The sequence below is a fragment of the Frieseomelitta varia genome, unplaced genomic scaffold (assembly GCF_011392965.1).
Source record: "Frieseomelitta varia isolate USP_RPSP 00005682 unplaced genomic scaffold, Fvar_1.2 scaffold_298, whole genome shotgun sequence".
Lineage (NCBI taxonomy): Eukaryota > Metazoa > Arthropoda > Insecta > Hymenoptera > Apidae > Frieseomelitta > Frieseomelitta varia.
In genome coordinates, this window is record NW_025110032.1 from 104,142 (window position 1) to 125,348 (window position 21,207).

General features: G+C 36.6%; 1 protein-coding gene across 2 annotated transcripts in view; it reads right to left on the reverse strand.

The window, feature by feature from the left end:
- The window catches only part of LOC122529595 (tensin-1-like), a 67,542-nt gene that overhangs the window by 2,293 nt on the left and 44,042 nt on the right, over nt 1-21,207 (reverse strand). For both annotated transcript variants that reach the window (XM_043655875.1, XM_043655874.1), the window contains exons 2-6: nt 5,834-5,977; nt 4,106-4,300; nt 2,130-2,569; nt 1,795-2,013; nt 590-761 (exon numbers count right to left, since the gene is read on the reverse strand). In XM_043655875.1, the coding sequence (XP_043511810.1) occupies nt 590-761; nt 1,795-2,013; nt 2,130-2,569; nt 4,106-4,300; nt 5,834-5,977 (1,170 nt within the window). The remainder of the gene's footprint in view (nt 1-589; nt 762-1,794; nt 2,014-2,129; nt 2,570-4,105; nt 4,301-5,833; nt 5,978-21,207) is intronic.

Below are 21,207 nucleotides of genomic sequence, written 5' to 3' on the forward strand. Positions count from 1 at the left end.
ACGAGATATTACTCGTTGGTGATTAACATTTGCGTACTCAAAGCGGCACAGTTATGCGAACGCTTCTTTAACGGTGTCCTTTCACATTTTGTCCAGTGGTGTACTCAAAAGAAAATTCTGAATGGCCGCGGTGCAAAAATTTTGTACAGGGAAGTGAATCAAAGTCGAAATTTAATTTAAGTTCGAATTTGGTCGAACAAGAAGGTATGACGATTCGATTAGAAATAAAATTATTACTCTGAAAACTGTACGGTGTGATATTTTTCTATTAATATCATCCTGAGGTAAAGCAGTGTTTTCTTCGACGAGTATAAGGAACATCGTTGCGTTTTCTTTTTTTTTTTTTATGAAAAAAAAAAAGTTACATGCACAACGAAATAGTGCTTTAATCGCTTTCGTTTCACGCGAAAACGGTCAATTGGTAGACTGCCTCGCACGCAGTGAAATAAATTATAATTACAGAGAATGAAATTAAACCGTTAAAGCGAAAGTGTTAATTACTCTATTTAAGCGCAGACGGCTTCGCAGACGGTTAAAGACTTTCACAAGGAAGACCGTCGCTCGCGAAGACTCGGCAAGAGAGATTTACCTTGATTTTGTAGCCTTTGTTCGTACGCATTATGAGATAATGGGCTATTCCGCTTGGTTGGAATTCGCGCGGCACTCGAAGCGAAAGGGCATAACATCCGGGTTTACTGGTGCTCTCTCGCACCATGAAGGCTCCTTCCGGCTCTTGGCTCAACACTTCTAGCGTTATTTCCCTGGAATCATAAATGACCACAACACTGTGTGTGAAAATGCAGTATAAATTAGTAGCTTTTTTTTTAAATGAAATTGTTTACGAACGTTAGTTCCTTACTAGTGAACTGTAAGTACATTCTCTATCTCAATGTAACATTCCACGTTGCGACTTTTACAACGCTCTATGCTCCTCTAGAATCTAATTTTCGCGTCGTTCGAGTGTCGCTTGTACAATATTTGTGCAAATGAAACAAATTTCGTAAGTTTAAGACTACGGATTTATAGAGTTTATATATTTATATATAATAGAATTTGTATATTTGTATATATAATTTATAGAATTTGTATATTTGTATATATAATTTATAGAATTTGTATATTTGTATATATAATTTATAGAATTTGTATATTTGTATATATAATTTATAGAATTTGTATATTTGTATATATAATTTATAGAATTTGTATATTTGTATATATAATTTATAGAATTTGTATATTTGTATATATAATTTATGGAATTTGTATATTTGTATATATAATTTATGGAATTTGTATATTTGTATATATAATTTATGGAATTTATACATTTGTATATATAATTTATGGAATTTATACATTTGTATATATAATTTATGGAATTTATACATTTGTATATATAATTTATAGAATTTGTATATTTGTATATATAATTTATAGAATTTGTATATTTATATATATAATTTATAGAATTTGTATATTTGTATATATAATTTATAGAATTTATATTTATAGATTTATAGATTTATTTATATTTAGAGATTTATAGAACTTATATATATATATATTGTAAGAATCTAAATTTGAATAGGTATAAAAATGTATATATAAAAAGTAGTTCTACATATGCACATTTTCAAGACTCTAAATTTCCATAAAAGTCCACAGTTATTTCTACTTATTAGTTAGTGAATACTTGCAATTATAATTGTAATCGTGTATTATTGAAGATCAAACGTTTATAAGATATAAAATCAACAAAAAAAAAAAAAAGAAAAAAAAAGTATCAGAAACCTTGGTATTCCAGCCTGGAACCAGGGAGCTTTGCGCAGTTCCGCTTCTTCGCTGCGATTATTCAAACTGTCCGTTCTTTCAGGAAGAGGCGGCGGGGTTGGCGTCGAGCCGTGTGTGCTTCCATCGGCAGGTACCGAACTGCTCGACGTGCTAATCTGAGATCTTCTCTTCGATTTGAATTCTGTTTCCGTGCCAGAGCTCGGCGAGTTGTGTCCTATCCTGTAAATGTTCGTAGTTAAAACACACACGGTTCGTTGCGTCACGTGTCGTTGCGTTTTCATTCTCTATCAATAAAGTAGGTGATTTAAGAACTTCGTTCCATCTCGCGAGATTACCTGTTGTTCTCAATGTTGAAGTTCTTCGCGGTAATGGACGCGTTGATGGTGTTATCCAGGCTCTCGGACGGTGGTATCTTGTTGTAGGCCGGCCTCGTGCCCTCCGAGTCGATGATCGCCTCGTTTATATAACCACCGGAATGCGGCCTGTTTGATGGGCTGGTCGGTGTGCTGCTACCACTGACGAGGGGGCAGCTGTCATCCTCACCGTTCAGTCCAAGAACGTCACGTCCACCTGTCAAACCCATCGCCAGCCGCTTTATCAGAGGTGGCTTGTCCGTTAGTCTCTTGTACGAGTTCAGTTCCGTTGGTGAGTTGCTCTCATCGCTGCTTGGCGTGCTCTGCTGAGAGATACTCTTTGGCTCATCCTCGTTCGTAATAGGCCCGAGAACGTTCGTGAAGTTGTGGGTCGGCCGTAGACCCGGAATCGAGTTCGGTGTCTAGTTTGATGCAAAGAAGGAAGAAGATATTAACATTTCGCGATCTGGCGCCAAATTTCTTCTTGCGTTTTAGTTGTGCAGTGGGGAAAAATTAAGGTAAAGCCGGGTATCTTTGAACTGTGTACCACGACATTAACCCTCTATGGGCCGAATTTCTTTCTTAAGTATAAAAAAATTAATTATGCAACGGAAAATCAACAATTATAAACCTTTATATGCAGATTAAACAAAGAATTTTATTATAATTAATTCACTTTGTAACTTTGAAGTAACAACGGCTTGCAATATTTGCACTTCTGTGCATAAAAGCTTAAGCGTGAAATTTCATAAAACAGTTTGCACTTGGCGTTAAACATTGATGTACGCTGCATTTGGAACATTTTATTTTTGCAACTCCTTTACACCCCGGCTTTTTGCAGCTTTTTCCTCTGTTGTCCGTCATCAATATTGTTATTGGTTATCTCAAAGACATTATATAATCTTGTGACAAAACTAAAATTATTTGGTAAAATGTCGATATATTAGCATATGACCTCAAAGGCCCATAGAGGGTTAAGTTCCAGAGCAAACAACATCGCAGTGTTCCGTGCAGACAGAATTAAAAATTTCTTGAAGAGCTCGAAGAGTTTTAATGTTGTGCGAGTGATTGTTTTTTTTTAGTGTTTTCACATTCAAGAATCCATTCAGGCAAGTAATATTTGTATTCTATAGTTTTTATCGAATATTTTGACGCTTTTTTCACCTTTCTATTTTCGTACTGAGGTATAAATATTTAATGTTTAGTAAATTAATGCATTTGAGGGGAAACTGGGTATTTGGTTGTGGATTCAATGCACGGATGGGCACGTGTGATATGTACAAGTGGCGAACAGGGAGATGAATATTCTATTGGCGATTTTTGCTTTATTAATTAATTACATTTTTATAAATACGGTAAATGTTCCTAATTAACATAATTTTCTTAAACAACCAAACAAACCAAATGGAATAACTCTGTATTTGTTAGAATTAATGTTAAAGATATTTTTTTTTTTCTATTCTTCGACTAACAAAAGTAACAATTTTATAACTGCATTGCATTTTTTAATAAATATCCGATTTTACCCACTCCCATGGAGCAAAATCGAGTGCTTGTATACCCCCGGAAAATTTTATTTCCCCTTTTTCAAAAAGTTTGGTCATTTTCTTACTGTACGAGATTTAGCGAATTTCTTCTTCTTTGCTACGAGGCTACAAATACATTAGGCACGGAGAAAGAAATTCGACAGATGTCGAAAGGTGCATTTGATTTTCGTCAATCGTAAAATTAGCCGAAAGCTTACTGTTCCAGCCGCGTATTACAGTACAGCAAGTACAGCATTTGATGTTGGTGGGAGTGTAACTGTTAGGCGACGCGCGGCGTTTCTATTTAAGTCAGCGCGGAGAATCCGCGGCGAATAACGTCGTACGTTCGTTGAGAAAGCCATTGAGAGAAAGCAGATATGGACACATAATAGAACAGACCAGGATGAAAGAGAAGGATGCGAGTGAGCTCACCTTCACGCTAGCGAGTCGCAGCGTGGGCGAGCCGGCGCTGCCTAGCTGTACGTTCATGTCCGCCGCAGACGAGCCGCTTCCACTTCTGGACGTGGGCGACGTCCGACTTTTCAGCCACGAATTCGAAGACGAATTCCTGCAAACACCTCCTCCTCCCGCGCCGGCTATCGAGTTGTCGCCAGTTAGCGATTTGTTCTACAACAGAGGAAAGGCCAGTTCGTAATTCCAAATTCCAACCAGCTTGCAACCGTTTCCTGTTTCTCTTCGCCTCGAGTTCTCGGCGCTCAATTCCTATCTTTCACGCCACTCACGGTATTTTACACATGGCATATTGGTCAAACTCTGCGCAAATAATTCGAGCTTCGCAAATGACAATTTATCGAATTATTAGTTACCAATTCAGTCGATTAAAAATTAAACGAATTATAAATTATAGGGTGGTATAAATAATATAAATTATAGTATAAATTATATATATAATATAATTATTATATAATATAATATAGGTATAAATTTAATTATTAGGTATAATATAGGTATAAAATTATAGGTATAAATTATACAAGTGTTTTTTCCCACCTTCTTTTTTTTTTTTTTTTGTTAATAAAACACAAGGAAAAATTATTTAATTTTAACTAATTAAAAAATATAGGGAGAGAAACTTTATCAATTTAAGTTCAAACATGATTTTTTCGTTATGGTTTCAAAAAATCGCTAAAAATTGATAAAAAATAATAAAAACAATTACGGATTTATTTTAATTATAATGATTTTTGGCTCACTCTATGGATATACTAGACGTATAAATCACATTCTTTTTTTTTTTTTTTTTTTGCGCATTCGACGTTTGCCATTCTCGTTCGGCAAACTATTACAGTCCGAGAGACTGGCGGAAGTAGAAAACGAAGAGAACGGAGTCGTACTGAATGTTTAATCCGTTAGGAAATAAACGTCGGGTGGATAGAGTGGAAGTTTTACTTGCCAATTTTGACACGGGGATCCTGAACTCGGTCGGGCAATGAAACTTGGAAACCGATGAATAGTTTATCGATAGAATCTTACGATTCCCAGGACGATTGCGTAGGGAGAGCCAGCGGACAAGCCAGCGATCAACTGACCGTTTTACTTGGAAACACGACGGAGCCGTGAGACTTGGGTCGAATTTATAATTAACGCTGCCCCTGTAAATGGGACACCTCAACTGGAGACCGATGTTCCCATGAAACCGAATATCGGGAATATCGTTCTTCACGTTTAAGCCTAACGAAATAAATAAAAATTGCTACATTTCCTCGCGAAAAAGCTTTCTCCGAAATTCTATTCGATTCTTTTAACAGAGATTCTCTTTCTTTTTCTCTCTCGCGAAAAGAGGATGAGTTCTGATATCGATTTGCTGATTTTAATGAAGTTTGGAAACTCATGAATTTTTGAAACTAAAAAAAAATATCTTTCTCTGGCTCCCGTTTTAATTTTCTTTCACATATCTCGTTATAAAATTTGAGAAACTGAATTTTCGGAATTTACTTTGAAAATTGTTTTTAAATTTCTTGCTATAAAATTGAAACTCGTGGATTTTTGGAATTTACTCACGCACGCCTCTAAAAAAAAAAAAATATCTTCTCTGGCTCCTTTTTGTTTTTACGATTATTGATAACGTACAAGGTCTTAAAAGCAGAAATTAAGAGGAAACAGAGTCGTCGGCGTGGACACGAGAGAAAATGTACGTACCCACGAAGATCGATTCTCCTGTTTGTCCTTTCTGTAGGGTGATGATTGTGGTGAGATCACATCTTGAAGGATCGGTTGGCGCTGAAGCTGCGCCACGTATGCCATACGAAAAGCATTGCCGACAATGGTGTTTAACTCCTCCGCCTGCAAAAGGAAAGGAATTCAGTTAAAAGAAATTCTATTTAATCGCTATTTAATCGTACCTTAAGTTTAAGAATTTACCGAAAGTTTATGAAAGTCTCTGTTTAATCGTACTTCAACAAAAAGAAAGGATTATATTTGATTCAAAACATATGTAAACATATTTAAAGGCGAAACGGTTGGTTTGAGTTTGATCAGTAGGCAAATTAATTAATCAATATCGCATCAGAGGATTTCAATTAATTCGCTCTATTCATCCTTTGCTGCAGTTCACATCAAAGATGAACTGCAAATTATCGATGGTCAATTAAGGCGCATTTACGTTTGTTCGATTAGTTCGCTTCTCCACAAAATCAAATCCAAATTTTAATTTCACATTCGAAATCATATTTAAATTCAAACTCAAAATCGAGTACAAATTCGTAATCAAATTCAAATTTGAATGTCAGGAAGAAGAAAAGAGGAGAAAGAGAGGAAAATGAGGAACGAGGGAGAAGATGATGCTGCTGCACTCGATACACAACTGGAAGACTGTGGTCGATGCTTGCCTAAGCCGGATTATTCGAAATAGCAACCGAATGTGCACACGGTGACGCCGCGTATTCTTCGCGTTTGCTATTCGCCAGGATACGACGCGTTTGATAATCGTGTTTTCGGTGGTGATTTCACGTTGCCACGTCCAGGCGACAAAATAATTTGCCGAGAGTTGATTCACGTAGTCACTTAGTTCACTCCTCGTCGTCCACTTTGCTATGGATTCTATATTCAGCCAAAGGCGTATAACTACTCTACCCTACTTATTATTCAGTGATGATTTGTAAAAGTTTTCCTTTCGACATTTGCAGCAGGCCTGTTTATATTTCTGTAAATCAAATTTTATCAAAGCACGTGTACCAACATATGGCTTTTTTTTTGTTTTAGTTTCTGTTGAATATAATAACATGTTAACTGCTCTGTAATTTTGAAAAATTTCACTTCGACAGAGAGTTGATAGTTCATCATCGTGTCTACTAAGTTAAAGTTCTCAATAGATTGTACTTTTTAAATAAAATAAGGGGCGTCATGAAAAAATTAACATTAATAAATGAGAGAGATAATACGCGGAGAGGTATCTCCTTATTAGGTACGTTTATTCGCAAATTTATTATTGGCAAACGCTTTAAACGCAGTAGGTACTAAGGCGCTGGCTCAGTTCTATGTGCAAATCATCAGTAGGTTACATATATTTATGGGATACATTTATCACCTGATCCTTTTAGGACTACTCTGAAAGGATGAGAAATGGCGCTCTCCGAATGATTGAAATCCTCACGTAATGTTCAAAGTGAAACTCTGGAAAATAATTGCGAACTCCGCGCGAGAGCGTAATGTTAACACTTGCGCGTATAATAATTGTAAATAGTTTATACGCAAAAACACATTCGTTGCTATGCAAAAGAGCAAAAACACATCTTTAGAAATTTTAAACAAAAGAAATCTTACAACTTACATCTTCTTTCAGAGATCAATCTCGCAAGCTATCTAATATACGAAATTGTTTCAATAATTTCTCTCTATAAGCAAACAAATATTTTCGTTGGAAAGGAAGCACTTTGTTCTTTCGATTTCACTGTAACTCGCGGGTTCTCGATACCCTTAAATATCGCAGTCGATTTTCCACGAAGCTGGAAGAGGATACGTAAAATAAACAAAAAGCAAACCGGCGAACCTTCCGTTTTATTTTTCGACACTTTCCGTTAGCGTAGGTCAACCAGAATTTTAACGAAGATCACGTAGATCAATCACGCGTGCATGCGGGATTTGATAACTGCGTCCGCAGCGTCAGCGATCGGTTGTCAGTGGCCAGTGACTGCGAATTTGATCTCGTCTCTCGACGAACGTTATCCGATGCTTGGCTACGCTCGGAATTCGCGAATTGTAAACGTATTAGATACCTTTAAACGTATTAGAACGTATACGTTCTGATGCTGTGCAAAATTTTATTCAAGAGTTGATACAGTTTTAATATATAATATATTAATTATAAACGCACTAAATGTCAATACATTTAATTAATAATATAGGTTATGTACGTTATATTATAATAATATAGGTTATGTTATAATAAGTTAAATTATTGTCATTAGATGGCACACTAAATGTCGATATATTTAACTAATAATATAGGTTATGCTGTAACAAGTTAAATTATTATCATTAGATGGCACAATAAATGTCAATATTTAACTAATAATGTAGATTATATTATAATAATATAGGTTATGTTGTAATAAGTTAAATTATTGCCACTAGATGGCACACTAAGTGTCAATATATTTAATAATATAGGTTATGTTATAATAATGCAAGTAATATTATAATAATGTAGGTAATATTATAATAATATAGGTTATGTTATAATAAGTTAAATTATTGCCACTAGATGGTACATTAAATGTCAATATATTTAACTAATAATGTAGATTATATTATAATAATATAGATCATGTTATAATAAGTTAAATTATTGCCACTAGATGGCACACTAAGTGTCAATATATTTAATAATATAGGTTATGTTATAATAATGCAAGTAATATTATAATAATGTAGGTAATATTATAATAATATAGGTTATGTTATAATAAGTTAAATTATTGCCACTAGATGGTACATTAAATGTCAATATATTTAACTAATAATGTAGATTATATTATAATAATATAGATCATGTTATAATAAGTTAAATTATTGCCACTAGATGGCACACTAAGTGTCAATATATTTAATAATATAGGTTATGTTATAATAATGCAAGTAATATTATAATAATATAGGTTATATTATAATAATGTAGGTAATATTATAATAATATAGGTTATGTTATAATAAGTTAAATTATTGCCACTAGATGGTACACTAAATGTCAATATATTTAACTAATAATATAGGTTATGCTGTAACAAGTTAAATTATTATCATTAGATGGCACAATAAATGTCAATATTTAACTAATAATGTAGATTATATTATAATAATATAGGTTATGTTGTAATAAGTTAAATTATTGCCACTAGATGGCACACCAAGTGTCAATATATTTAATAATATAGGTTATGTTATAATAATGCAAGTAATATTATAATAATATAGGTTATATTATAATAATGTAGGTAATATTATAATAATATAGGTTATGTTATAATAAGTTAAATTATTGCCACTAGATGGTACACTAAATGTCAATATATTTAACTAATAATATAGGTTATGCTGTAACAAGTTAAATTATTATCATTAGATGGCACAATAAATGTCAATATTTAACTAATAATGTAGATTATATTATAATAATATAGGTTATGTTATAATAAGTTAAATTATTGCCACTAGATGGCACACCAAGTGTCAATATATTTAATAATATAGGTTATGTTATAATAATGCAAGTAATATTATAATAATATAGGTTATATTATAATAATGTAGGTAATATTATAATAATATAGGTTATGTTATAATAAGTACTTGCCACTAGATGGTACACTAAATGTCAATATAATTAACTAATAATATATATTATAATAATGCAGGTAATATCATAATAATATAGGTTATGTTATAACAAGTTAAATTATTGCCACTAGATGGCAATGTTTATTAAATTTGAAGAAAACGATATTACTTGTAGGTATCCCCTGACGGATATTTCGCGTCGAAATTGAATTATTTATGAATTGAATTGAATTATTTACACGAATGTTGCACGTTGGAAGAATGAAACTGATTGTGAGATGGTTGATTAAATTTTTACTGTGCGAGATATTATTTAATTGCAGATCTCCGGGAACTAGCTAAGCGACTTGTAAACGATGTTAGCGAGGCTTGCCGAAACTAAAAGTAGAAAGATCCTCGCCGAGCCTCTGAACTTGATAAAGTCGTGGCGAATAAATTCGTTAACGAGGTTTCTTACGAACTATGTAGTTAGAAATTGCTGACGAGTTTCGTGAGAGAGGGGAGAGGGAGAGATGGAGTGCCGTTCTTCCGCATCGCTTCGAGAACCAGCATGTACATATAGACACGATATTTAACGATACCTTACCAGAAGTGTCCAATAATCGAGTTTTGTTCCCCAAGAACTTGCTTCTGTTTTTTTTTTTACTCCTTTCCAGAAGTTTGAATGGCTTCGTTTAACTCGCGAGGTAATCAATATCCCAATTTCAATAACTAACGAGCAATTCTTTGTACGCATTATAAACTCGTAATTAGCTTGTTTCTCTAGTAAATTCATTTGGTATTCACTCTTCGGATTAATTTCTCTGCGTCGAGCAGGAACAGCAATGAGGAACTCTGAACGAGAGACTTTTTTTTTTTACAAAGGGGCGTCCTCCCGAAGCACTAACTTCCGCAAAGCAAAGGCATTCTCTCTGTTCGAGATCAAAAGAGGCACGAATGCGCTGCGCCAGTTGCAAACGCTAAAAAACTCCGGCCGATCTTCGTTCCTTCCACTACGAAATGAACGAAAGATTCGTCCAAAAAGCGACGACGAAGGAGAGGAGAATTCGCGAAATCCTCTCGAGCGAGGGTAGATCGTGGAGGGCACAATGTGTCCGACGCGAAGTCAGCCGCGCGATGGTTAAGACGAATGCAGAAACTGGAGGAGGGTGGTGTGCTCTCATTGCTGTTCGCACAATGCGCCGTCTTTTAGGCGGCTCTCGCGAGCGCACGCCGTCAACGGTCGCGTCATTAATACGCACCACCGTGTGTGTACAGCTTTCACGAGAGCTTTGGAAAAGAGAGCGATAGCCTTCCACCCCCGGTTGGTTTCAGAGCCGCTGTTTTTACCCCGCGGCGCGGGTTCGCGCGGATGATGCGTGCGTGTTTGCCTGGCAGGCAACGAAGCGACAGCAGCGGTGGCGCTGTCGTCGTCCATTCGCAATCAAACTTGCGTGGACGTTTCGAACGACCGACGTACATACGTACATACGTGCGCACGCCAAAAGGCCAAATGATGTGACGTGAACGTTCACATGTGGGCCTACGACGACAACGACGACGACGACGACGACGACGACGACGAACGCGCATGGTGCTGGCGCTAGCTACCCGCGTATGCGTGTTCAGAAGCTTTCTGAGCGCAGACACGAGCCACTGGTCTAGCCAAGGGTTGCGACGTGAGTGCTTATTACACATTCAAGGCCTGCATTTGCACTGTGGCCTGCTGGAAAGCTGCACGTCATTCCCCTCACTCGCTCCCCTCCGCCCTCTTTCCCAACCCTCCGCAACGTTACCTTCCTCCACCACCCTTGGTCACTCTCTTCTCTTCCTTCTATATCTCCTCGTCCCGGGCAAGGGCGTTTCGTTATATACGACGTACCACGGCCATTGCCGTGGAGGATCCGACAAAAAGATCCACCGCCGCGCGCGCTCACCGAGATTCCTCCTCTTTCCCTCGACGTTTTCATTTCGTTTTGTTCTTCCATCCAGCCAGCCGTCTATTTTTCTGTCCCTTTGCCCATCGTTCTGTTACTCGCTCGCCGACGTTGACTCGACGTTGCTAAAAATCTTCAATCTCCGCGCGATTGAGACGGGAAATTACATACGCGACGCGTGATCGTAGGTTAGTTGCTCGAATTACGGCGGAAGTTGCAACATCTTTTTTTTCTCGCCCTCGAGCATCTCTCTCTCCCTTATCCATTTTTGGTAAATTTCATTAACAACAGAAATACATTATCTCAGGAAATAAATTATCGAGATTTCACGCTAAAATTTTAAGCTCCATTCGCGATTTTAATTATTAACGAGTAGTCAAAGGCAATCGTAACAAGCTAATTAAAACGCCCAACTAGCTTTATCCAAGCAAATATTTTCACTTTTCACCTGAATATATAACAGGTGTATACGAGTTAAAATTATTTCAAGTATTTGCCGATAATAAATAGCAAAGAAAATTTATTCACTCTCGTTTAACAATCATCTGGTATACACACGAATATAATTAAAGACAAAGGCAAAAAATATTCATACCTTTCTCTAGTTTTGCGATCCTCGAATTTGGTTACGCGATTCACACTTAAATGACAGTCTCAGAATTTTATCTCTGGTTCAAAATCAAAAGGTATAATTTTGCGTAATCGTGTTGAAAAAAAAAAAAAAAAGGTACGCGAAATTCAGTGGCAATGTAATAACCGGAAAGTAATAAAAAACGAGGTAGGGCGATTTATCTCCCGCAAATTGGTTTCCGCGGCCAATTGGACTGCGGATTGGACCGTCCGTGCGAATAATTTCATGATTTGCAGGCTTACAATTAGCCGAGGTGGACGCTCGGCTTCGAAATATTTCAATTACGAGCAACGGTGTAATTGCTGTCGGGCCACGCCATCTCATAAGTTGCTCTCGCGCCTCGCAACCCCCGCAGCTCGCAGCGCACGCCGCGAAATGGCAACGAACATGTTGTACATAAGTTACGTTGTTGACCGCACGCGCGTTCACCGCGAAAGAAAACGCGATAAACCACGACGAGGATCGTCGTCGTATCGTGGAACGAACGAACGAGTCGCTTCCTATTTGAATATTTATACATATATATATATATCTGCGAATGTAAACGTTTGCTTTCCATCGCGGATGCTTTCGTAACGACATCTCGCAGATTACGTAACCTGTTTATTTCTCTTTGATACTTTTCTTCCGCTCGAGGCGCGTACACAGAGAGATGGATAACGAAAAACTGTCTACGCTTCGAGCTGTTGTAACTTTGTAAAAACACAAGTCGATCCAGTTGAATTTTGAAAAACGCTTCCATTCTGATAGCTGTACGTTGGTTTCTTTTTTTTTTTTTTTAAGGATGTTTTCATATCGTGTACCAAGCGAGAAATTTTCTTCTTTTTGTTCTCTGAGAATGTTAAAAAATTTTTTTCATGAAAGTCTCTTCTTTACACTGATCTCTTAAAACTTACTGTACGATTTATTTCCATTTTAAGGCAAAATTGTGGCATTTCTTCAATTTTTGTCGTTTAACTTTAAAGTTCAAGATTCAATAAAATGGCGAAAAAGAAAAGAGAAAATTTTAAGGCATCGCTGTAAAGGCAAGACTTTAATCTTCAAGACTGTGATAGATCTAGTCACGAAAAAAATTCTTCCACTGATTTTGGAGGCGACTGAATATTTCTACAGCTTTCGACGACAAAAGTATCCATGCTGCGTGAAAACATTTTTGGGAAAGCAAGAGGTTGGTAAAGTAGAAATTTCGCGCCAATTGGATTGCTGTTTCGACTTTGTTTCAAAATTCAAGTTCAAACAATTTAAAATGATCCTTCATCGAGTGTCCGAATATTTTCGTCCACCTCTGTATATACTTATTAGTGACAGAATTCTGATTGCCAGAATGCGTTACCATTTAAAAATATGCGATGAAAGATCGGCCTTTGTAACTTTTCTTATTTAAAGTATTCGTTGATCTCAGCTGGCTCTAACCTTGCTCTAACAAGCAAGCGAGAGCGACAGTCACGTTGCGTTTGGTTTCCACGGCATACGTGAACATCTTTGCGAGGAAAGTTACGTCCCGACGTAACGACGTCACACAACGTGACACAAAAGAGCAAAATGAGGAGAAGAGCTCTTCGTGCGTGGATCTCGGTCATTCTTCTTCTTCGAGCGTGTGTATGTGGGGAACAAGCACTGAACACGGAACTACTCGTCACGCGTGTAGCCAACGGGCGAAAGCCTGATGCCACAGTGAAAGTTTCATCCCGGTTGCGTTACGTTCTAAACGGGGCAAAAATAAAAATATCATCGTACGTAGGAGAGCTAGTGGCTCGTAAAGAACGTCCCCGTGTATTTTGCATTCACCCAGGAGACGTTTCCCCGACGCGGTCGTGATTCTCATCACGAGTGGTTAATTACATTGTCATCGTGTACCAGACGCTTTGACTTTCTTTCATTTTTTCTTTTCTTTTTCTTTTTTTTTTTTTTTTTTTTTTTTTTTTTTTTTTGCGATGATGCCAGCAGCTCGTACTCCCTTGAGGGGGCAAACTTGCGGCAAGATGTTACGCTACGCTACAACGCGATGTTTTTCTCCCTCTTACGTGTTCTCGTAGCTGCTTACTCGTCCTACACAACTCTGTGACTCTGTTTTCGAACTTACTCTTTGCTGATCTTTCCTTGCGCGAGGAATCCGGATACGCGGCGCGTGACAAATTGACATATCGAATGATAAATTGTTAACCAATAAACAATAAATTTGCATGAATTTATCGCGATGAAATTCATTGAAACATCACGAAGCGAAACGCGAAGTAACTCGCGAGCAGTGATTAACCTCTCGCGCTGGTCGAGAATTTTTTGTTTCAACAAAAAATTGCAATATTTCTTCAGTTTTAAGTATATTTAAGTATAACTCAGGCAAAACAAATAATAAATTTATTATTGCTTCTCAATAATTTCTATCCAGTGATATACCGACGAGTTCAAAATGAAAGCGACAAATTATCGTATACGGTTCGATTACTCGTTATGGTCTGCAATCAGTTGCTAGCGCAAACGGTTAAGGATACTGACACTATAGAAAATTTTATTTTATTGAAAAGTTAATACAGCTTTAATCTGTAATATTAATGTATTCAACTAGAATATAGGTTATATTAGGCATAACATTGGTTATTTTATAACATATTATATATTATAGCATAACATGTTATAATGAGTAAAATTATATGTTTAAGTAAAACAAAATAGGCAAAGCAAATAATAAATTTATTATTTTTCAATAATTTCTATCCAGCGATATCATAGCAACGAATTCGAAAAGAAAGCGACGAGTTATTGTATACGGTTTGGTCACTCGTTATGGTCCGCAATCAGTTGCCAGCGCAAGTGGTTAAGGATACCTATAACAATGTCGTTTTCTGACACTGTAGAAAATTTTATTTTATTGAAAAGTTAATACAGCTTTCATTTGTAATATAATTTAACAATAAACACACTAAATGTCAATGTATTTAGCTAAAATATAGGTTATATTAGGCATAACATAGGTTATATTATAACATATTATATATTACAGCATAACATGTTATAATGAATAAAATTATATGTTTAAGTAAAACAAAATAGGCAAAACAAATAATAATTTTATTACTTCTCAGTAATTTCTAATTTCTACGAGTTCAGAAAGAAAGCGAGGAATTATTGTATACGGTTTGGTCCGCAATCAGTTGCCAGCGCAAGTGGTTAAAAACGGTCTTTAACCTATCTGTAGCACAACTAGGATTGCACGACTTGAATTGTGTATTGTAATTTGTCCAATTTCGGTATGTATTTGTTATTCCGTGTTGATACTAATTAATTACAATGAAGAATCAGAAATAGTGTCCCTGCGAGACAGAGTATATAATATTATGTGGATCCAGTAGTATTTTCCAATCAATGTAAGTTAGTTTTGATAGAGAACAATTTATGCTATGAAAATACCTTTATCCTTTTTGTGCCTCATTCCAGTGCAAGAGGTTAAGAACACTGAAGCAAACTGAAATAAAATTACGAGACGCGATGAATTATCAAGAGAAGCCATATGAAATCTCGTTGGAGCGACGACTGGTTACCGAAAATTTCTCGAGCAAGGGATTAAATCAGAAAATGGGCGCGTGACGCAATCGGTGAACGGGTTCTCACTTACGCGGCCATCGAGGAGAGAGAGAGAGAAAGAGAATCGTCATGGGAAAGTTACATATCACCAGCCACCAGCAGCGTGGGAATAAATCCGGAACAATTTATCCCGTCGAATCTCTTTCACGATTAACCGAGATCGCTAATGTAGTTAGCTGATTCCGGGTAAACGATTTTGAAAGGTCAGCTATCCGAATTACTGCTGGTAGAATAGAGAGAGAGAGAGAGAGACGCGGGGGCTTTCGGGACGAAAAAGATGAATGTTTCGGCGGCGGGACAACGAGAACACGCGGTCGTGTCATCGAGAAAAATTTATTCCCGTTGTAGGCGGTGCAAGATCCGGCCATCCCGGCCGACAAACGAAAATACGACCCGGGGATCCCCGCCCCGGTGCCACGGCCGACTCTGCTTCGAATTTAAGCGCGATGAAATCATCGTTCTCCCCGTCTCGCTCCTTCTTCCTTCCTCTGGACGTTGACTTCGAGGAAGAACGATCGAAGGACCCTCCGCGACATTCGTACAATTAGATCCGGCTTTCTTTCACTAATCGTTGCTCAACGTCAACGTTCGAGATCTTTCTCCAGATCTCTCTCCGTTGAATCAGTGACCCATTCTCGTCTTTCGACAGGAATAATGCGGGCTATCAACAGAGCATTACGACGAATTCGACGAATCGAAGGAGAAACGACTCGATCGATTAGCAGAGTATCAGTATTAGGGTGGTAATATCGACGTTCAAATCGAAAGAAACGTGAATTTTATCCCACCCCTCGTTTGCCGAAGCTTCGAAGTTCGATCAGAGAGGTTTGCACGAAAGGTAGACACGATAAACACTAGTTTCCAAATTACGCGCAAAGTACATATATTTACACGATGCAAACTTTGAAGAAACTCCAACGAAGTTTAAGTTTCGTAAATAAACTTAAACATCTTGTAATCCCTCTAAATTGGATATTCCGAAAATTTACTTGATATTTTGCTTCGAGGACGTAGCTGAGAAAGTTGCGATGAATTGCGTTTTCATCTGTAAATGTGTATTTCTTTTTTTTCTTTTTTTCATGGAAAAGACGATAATGTGGTATCGAGAAATTTATTAAAAAAATACTTTGGAATTGCAATTTGTATAGAGATTCTGTTTCACAAGTCTGAAAATCTTGAACGTGAAATTTATCACAAAGTATCTAATAACGATGGAGGTTCTCCTCGAAAAGGTGCCCTCCGAGAGTCTTTTTTTTTTCAAACTGGTAAACGGAGGCAGGTGCAAGATGCCTTGATTGATTTTTCTTGCAATCAAAGAGCTTTGCAATTTACTCGATTGTCCAAAGATGCTTCGTCAAATTATAGATCTGCTGTTATCGTAAGAGGTACGTACACCTGCTTAATCGCGGTTTACATTTCATCTGATTGAGTGAGTGTCATTATGGACCAGCTGGCTTCTAAGTAATGGGGTTTTTTTTCGAATCGAAAACACAAATTACACATGCGTTACGGGCAGCTTTTGTTACCAGCTATATTTTTATATTACGTAAAAATATTTGTACGCATAATTATAAGTACAGAACAGTACGTATTTTACTTTCTTTGTATTGGCAAAACCTACAAACACTCGATAAAATATTATTAACAATAATAAAATTAAAATATTTACATTTGTCTCCAATTAAATTTATCTTCAAAATTAATATTAAAAATCCACGTGTGTGTCCAGTTTGTACGTACACGTACATACGTATATTGGTAAAATATATACATATAAATAATAAAATATAGTTTCCATGTTCGTGATAAAAAAAAAAAAAAGAAAAGAAAAAATAAGGGGGAAAGAAAAATTTAGTGGGGCGCGTGATGAGGGAACAGTGGCAAATTGATATGCAATTTTAGGTGGACGCGGACGACTTGGGCGTAAAAGGAGGAAGAAACGAGGATCGAAGTGGACCGAAAGGACGGTAGGTTGCCGCCGTGGCTTTGCCCCGGCGTGACGGGCCACATTCCACGCATACCACGCGGTCACGGCCATATCTCCCATTCCTCTAGATTTCCCGTCCCGCCAGCAGCCCTACCATCGCCACCATCGCCACCATTCTCGTCCACCCGTAGCCGTCATTATCTTCCCTTCTCTTCCTTTCTTCTATTCTTTTCTCGTCAAAATCCGTTTGGAAATTTCTAGCACTTAACTTTCAGACAAGTTTCCAAAAAGGTTTGTGAAATTATTATTACTGCGAGACAACGTTTGTCACGGTGATTGCACGCGAAAGTGCACTATAAATTTATTCTATGAATATACTACAGAACACATTGGCATAAATAATACGGTCGGGTCACGTTGGTGAAGATTTCACAAATCTCGCGAGGTTATTTCAGTCTGCGGGTTGCTAAGGTTTTTGAAAATGTTTCGGCATTTTAATCATTCGGCGCGTGTAAATAGCGGGATAGAATTTCGATTATCCAAACTAATTCAGGTGTGGCCGGTGAGATAGTTTAGGTAATCAAATTTCGTGGTTGATCGAGCAACCGCTTTCATTCCGCAGAACAGTGGTTATTGATCGCAACCTACACTATTTATTACCACTATGAAATTTGATTCAGTCGAATGATGCGCGGCAATTCAAACTTACACCATTATGCCAAGTTCTTGCAGGATTTTAAATTCCGAATACGTTGAAAATAACTCTGTGTATGACTCTGTGTCGTCGTTTCGAAGATGGAATTGACAGAAGAGCTGAAGGATGAAAGCTTGGCAATTTTTTCGGAATTTTTTGGCAACGACGTTTTTGGGAAATGTGTAAAAAAATTTCAGATCGAAAGGATTTAGAAAGGTTGTTTGAGGAACCTTTTTTTTTTGAAATAATTATTTACTTCGGTGATTTTCGTTTGACGTGTTGGAATTAAATCAAAAATATACACACGAAACTGCTGGTTTCCTGTTTGCGACCCACATAGCCACTCCGTTCGTCAAGCGTTTGTTTATTCAATTTTTATACGCACCGTTCTCGTTACTCTATCTATTTTAACTGCGCGTCGAAATCATTTTTAATAAAATTGATCGACGAGAGTAAAATAAATTTTATCCATTTCCTATCGTTTTTGAAAAACTGTCTACGCTTCGTTGTTTTCTACGTACGCAGGAAGAAATGGACTTTTCGTTGAAAAAGTATAATACGAGCAGTCGAGTATTTTTTTTTTCAATTATTGCGCATATTACTCGTATACAAATTTATTAGATCTAGATCGATTTCGACTTTTTCTCATCGACTGTAACTGAAATATGATTTATTAAAGTGGAATTTTTGTCCTTGCGTGTAATGTTGGTAAACTGTCTGACTATCTGTCGACTATTTTACTTGAAACTATTTTATTTGGCGTGAAACTGACAGAGATTTTCTGAAAACGTAACTTATGCATCGAGATGCACGCGCGAGCATAACGGAGATCATTTTGTCACGTGAAACTTTTGACACTTAATTAATATACAAGATTCTAAAGTTCTTTTGTTATGTAAATTACATAATTATTTTAATATTGAAATTTCTACATTACGTAAGTTTGATCAATAATCACGTGTGCAACGAAGAATATTTTATGTAAAGTATACCACTAATTGGGAAAAACGTGTGCAAATTGCGAATAGCTACCTCAATTTCACAAGTGCTTGCTTCAGTCGAGTAATTCGCGTTACGTGTAAAAAGCAGCCTGTATTTACACGCAATGAGTGTAACTCAGAAACGAGAGCAATAAATGAAAGAACCGAATGCATAAATAACAGCGAGAAAATTGCTTCGTTGTTTCCATTCTTAATACGTGCGAAGAGTCTTTGAAAATATGCGCTGCAGCTTTATTAGTAAATATTTTCGAAACAAAAATCTTGCTCGAAAATGTGATACATCGCAGTTTTACACAAAAATAGGTTTTCTGATTTTACGTAAAAAAAAGAAGTTCTTTCCAAACGACGAGAAACTGTTGTCGGGGCGCAAAATACTTTGGATAATTTCGTTTGTTCCGTCGTTAAATTTTTTTTGACGAAGTTGTTCGATGATCTTGTAACCTTCGTGAAACCTCGGTGAAATTAGAAAAGCTAGAGTGGGCAAGAGATGGATACGGAAGACAGAGCAGCCAGTTTTGGTCGACGCTGACTCTTTGATCAGCAATTAACATCTAACGGCTCTAAGCCCGATCTTCCGTATGATCATTGGACGAGCGCTCTCGAGACAGCAGCAGCCGATTTTCCCTTGGCTTAGCCTCTTCGCAAATCGAATAGCTCGCCTGTTTCATCATCCTTCCACGTACTCGACAGCTTTGCTCGATGTTAGTACATACAGTAGTTGCTTGCGCACGGCAGTTGTACAGTTCAGTCACGCTCTTGATTGATCAACTTTCCGAATGCATCGGCCAATCTTGCCTGCGTTTGACCTTTCTCGGTCGGTTTTTTTTTCCTTTTTTTTTTTCTGCAAAATTGTTTCACGACCAGTCAGACTTGTTTCTTTCCGAGTTGCGAAAAACGTCTGATTCTTAATTTGCGTGATTTGTTAATTGTTTAAATGTTTACTTTCATGTGTAATATAATACGTGTAATGTTGCACAAAAGTCGAATCGAATGTGTTTTAATCTCAAGATTCATTAAACTTTGAAGAACGAAGAATGACCGAGTTGTTGAAACGTTGTCGTTAAACGCATTTTACAAAATACAAACGTTACATCAAATAAAGTGATTTAAAATTTTTGAAATTCAGAAGCTTAGTCTAGATCAATGATGGCGAACCTATGACCCGCGCAGGCTTTTCAAATGACCCACGCGTTGATTTTTATAAACTTATCGTCATATATATAAAAGAATTTTAATTATTTTTCGAACCCCTCTTTTCGAAAAATGTTAAGAAAATTACAAGTGTTTGGTTAGAACTTAAAAGTGAGAAATAAATGCATAATTATGTTTTATGGAGGAGTCGTATATATTTTACGACTTGGTTCTGTATACATATAGGTATTTCAAGTCTTAAATGTTATATGAGTTATTTGTGTCCAAAAAATTTTATATAGTGCTTACGATTAAACAGATGTAATAAACACTAAAAAACACACTAGATCCCATTCTCAGAATGGGTAGCTTTGCTAGTTTTTTATATAACAAAAGCGAGAACAGACAATAAAAAATATTAAGAAATAAAGTATAGTGCAGGGGTGACTGGGCATGATGTCACCCCTTTTATATCAATTTTTTGACGTCGACGTTTATTTCTTGCTCTTCACTTGCAAAAGTAAAAGTTGCAAAACAAAAAGGAAACGTAAACTTTTTAGAGGATTATAAAAGTAAGAACCAAAAAAAAAAAAATTAGTTTTCAACCATCCTTCCCTCCCCCTTTCCAAGTGACGTCACTGACTTAGTGACCCGAGCTAGTACTAAAAAAAAAAAAAAAATAATAAACAAAATTTGACCTACTTTTCAAAAAAGTTCGCCGTCACTGGTCTAGATGTTCCTGTTATAATTTATTATTAAATTAGAAAAAAGACAAGGTGTAAAGTTATTAAATGCCCACGTCTCGTCAAGTATCTGGAGATAATAGATCTCGATTTATAAATCACGGATTTAACAA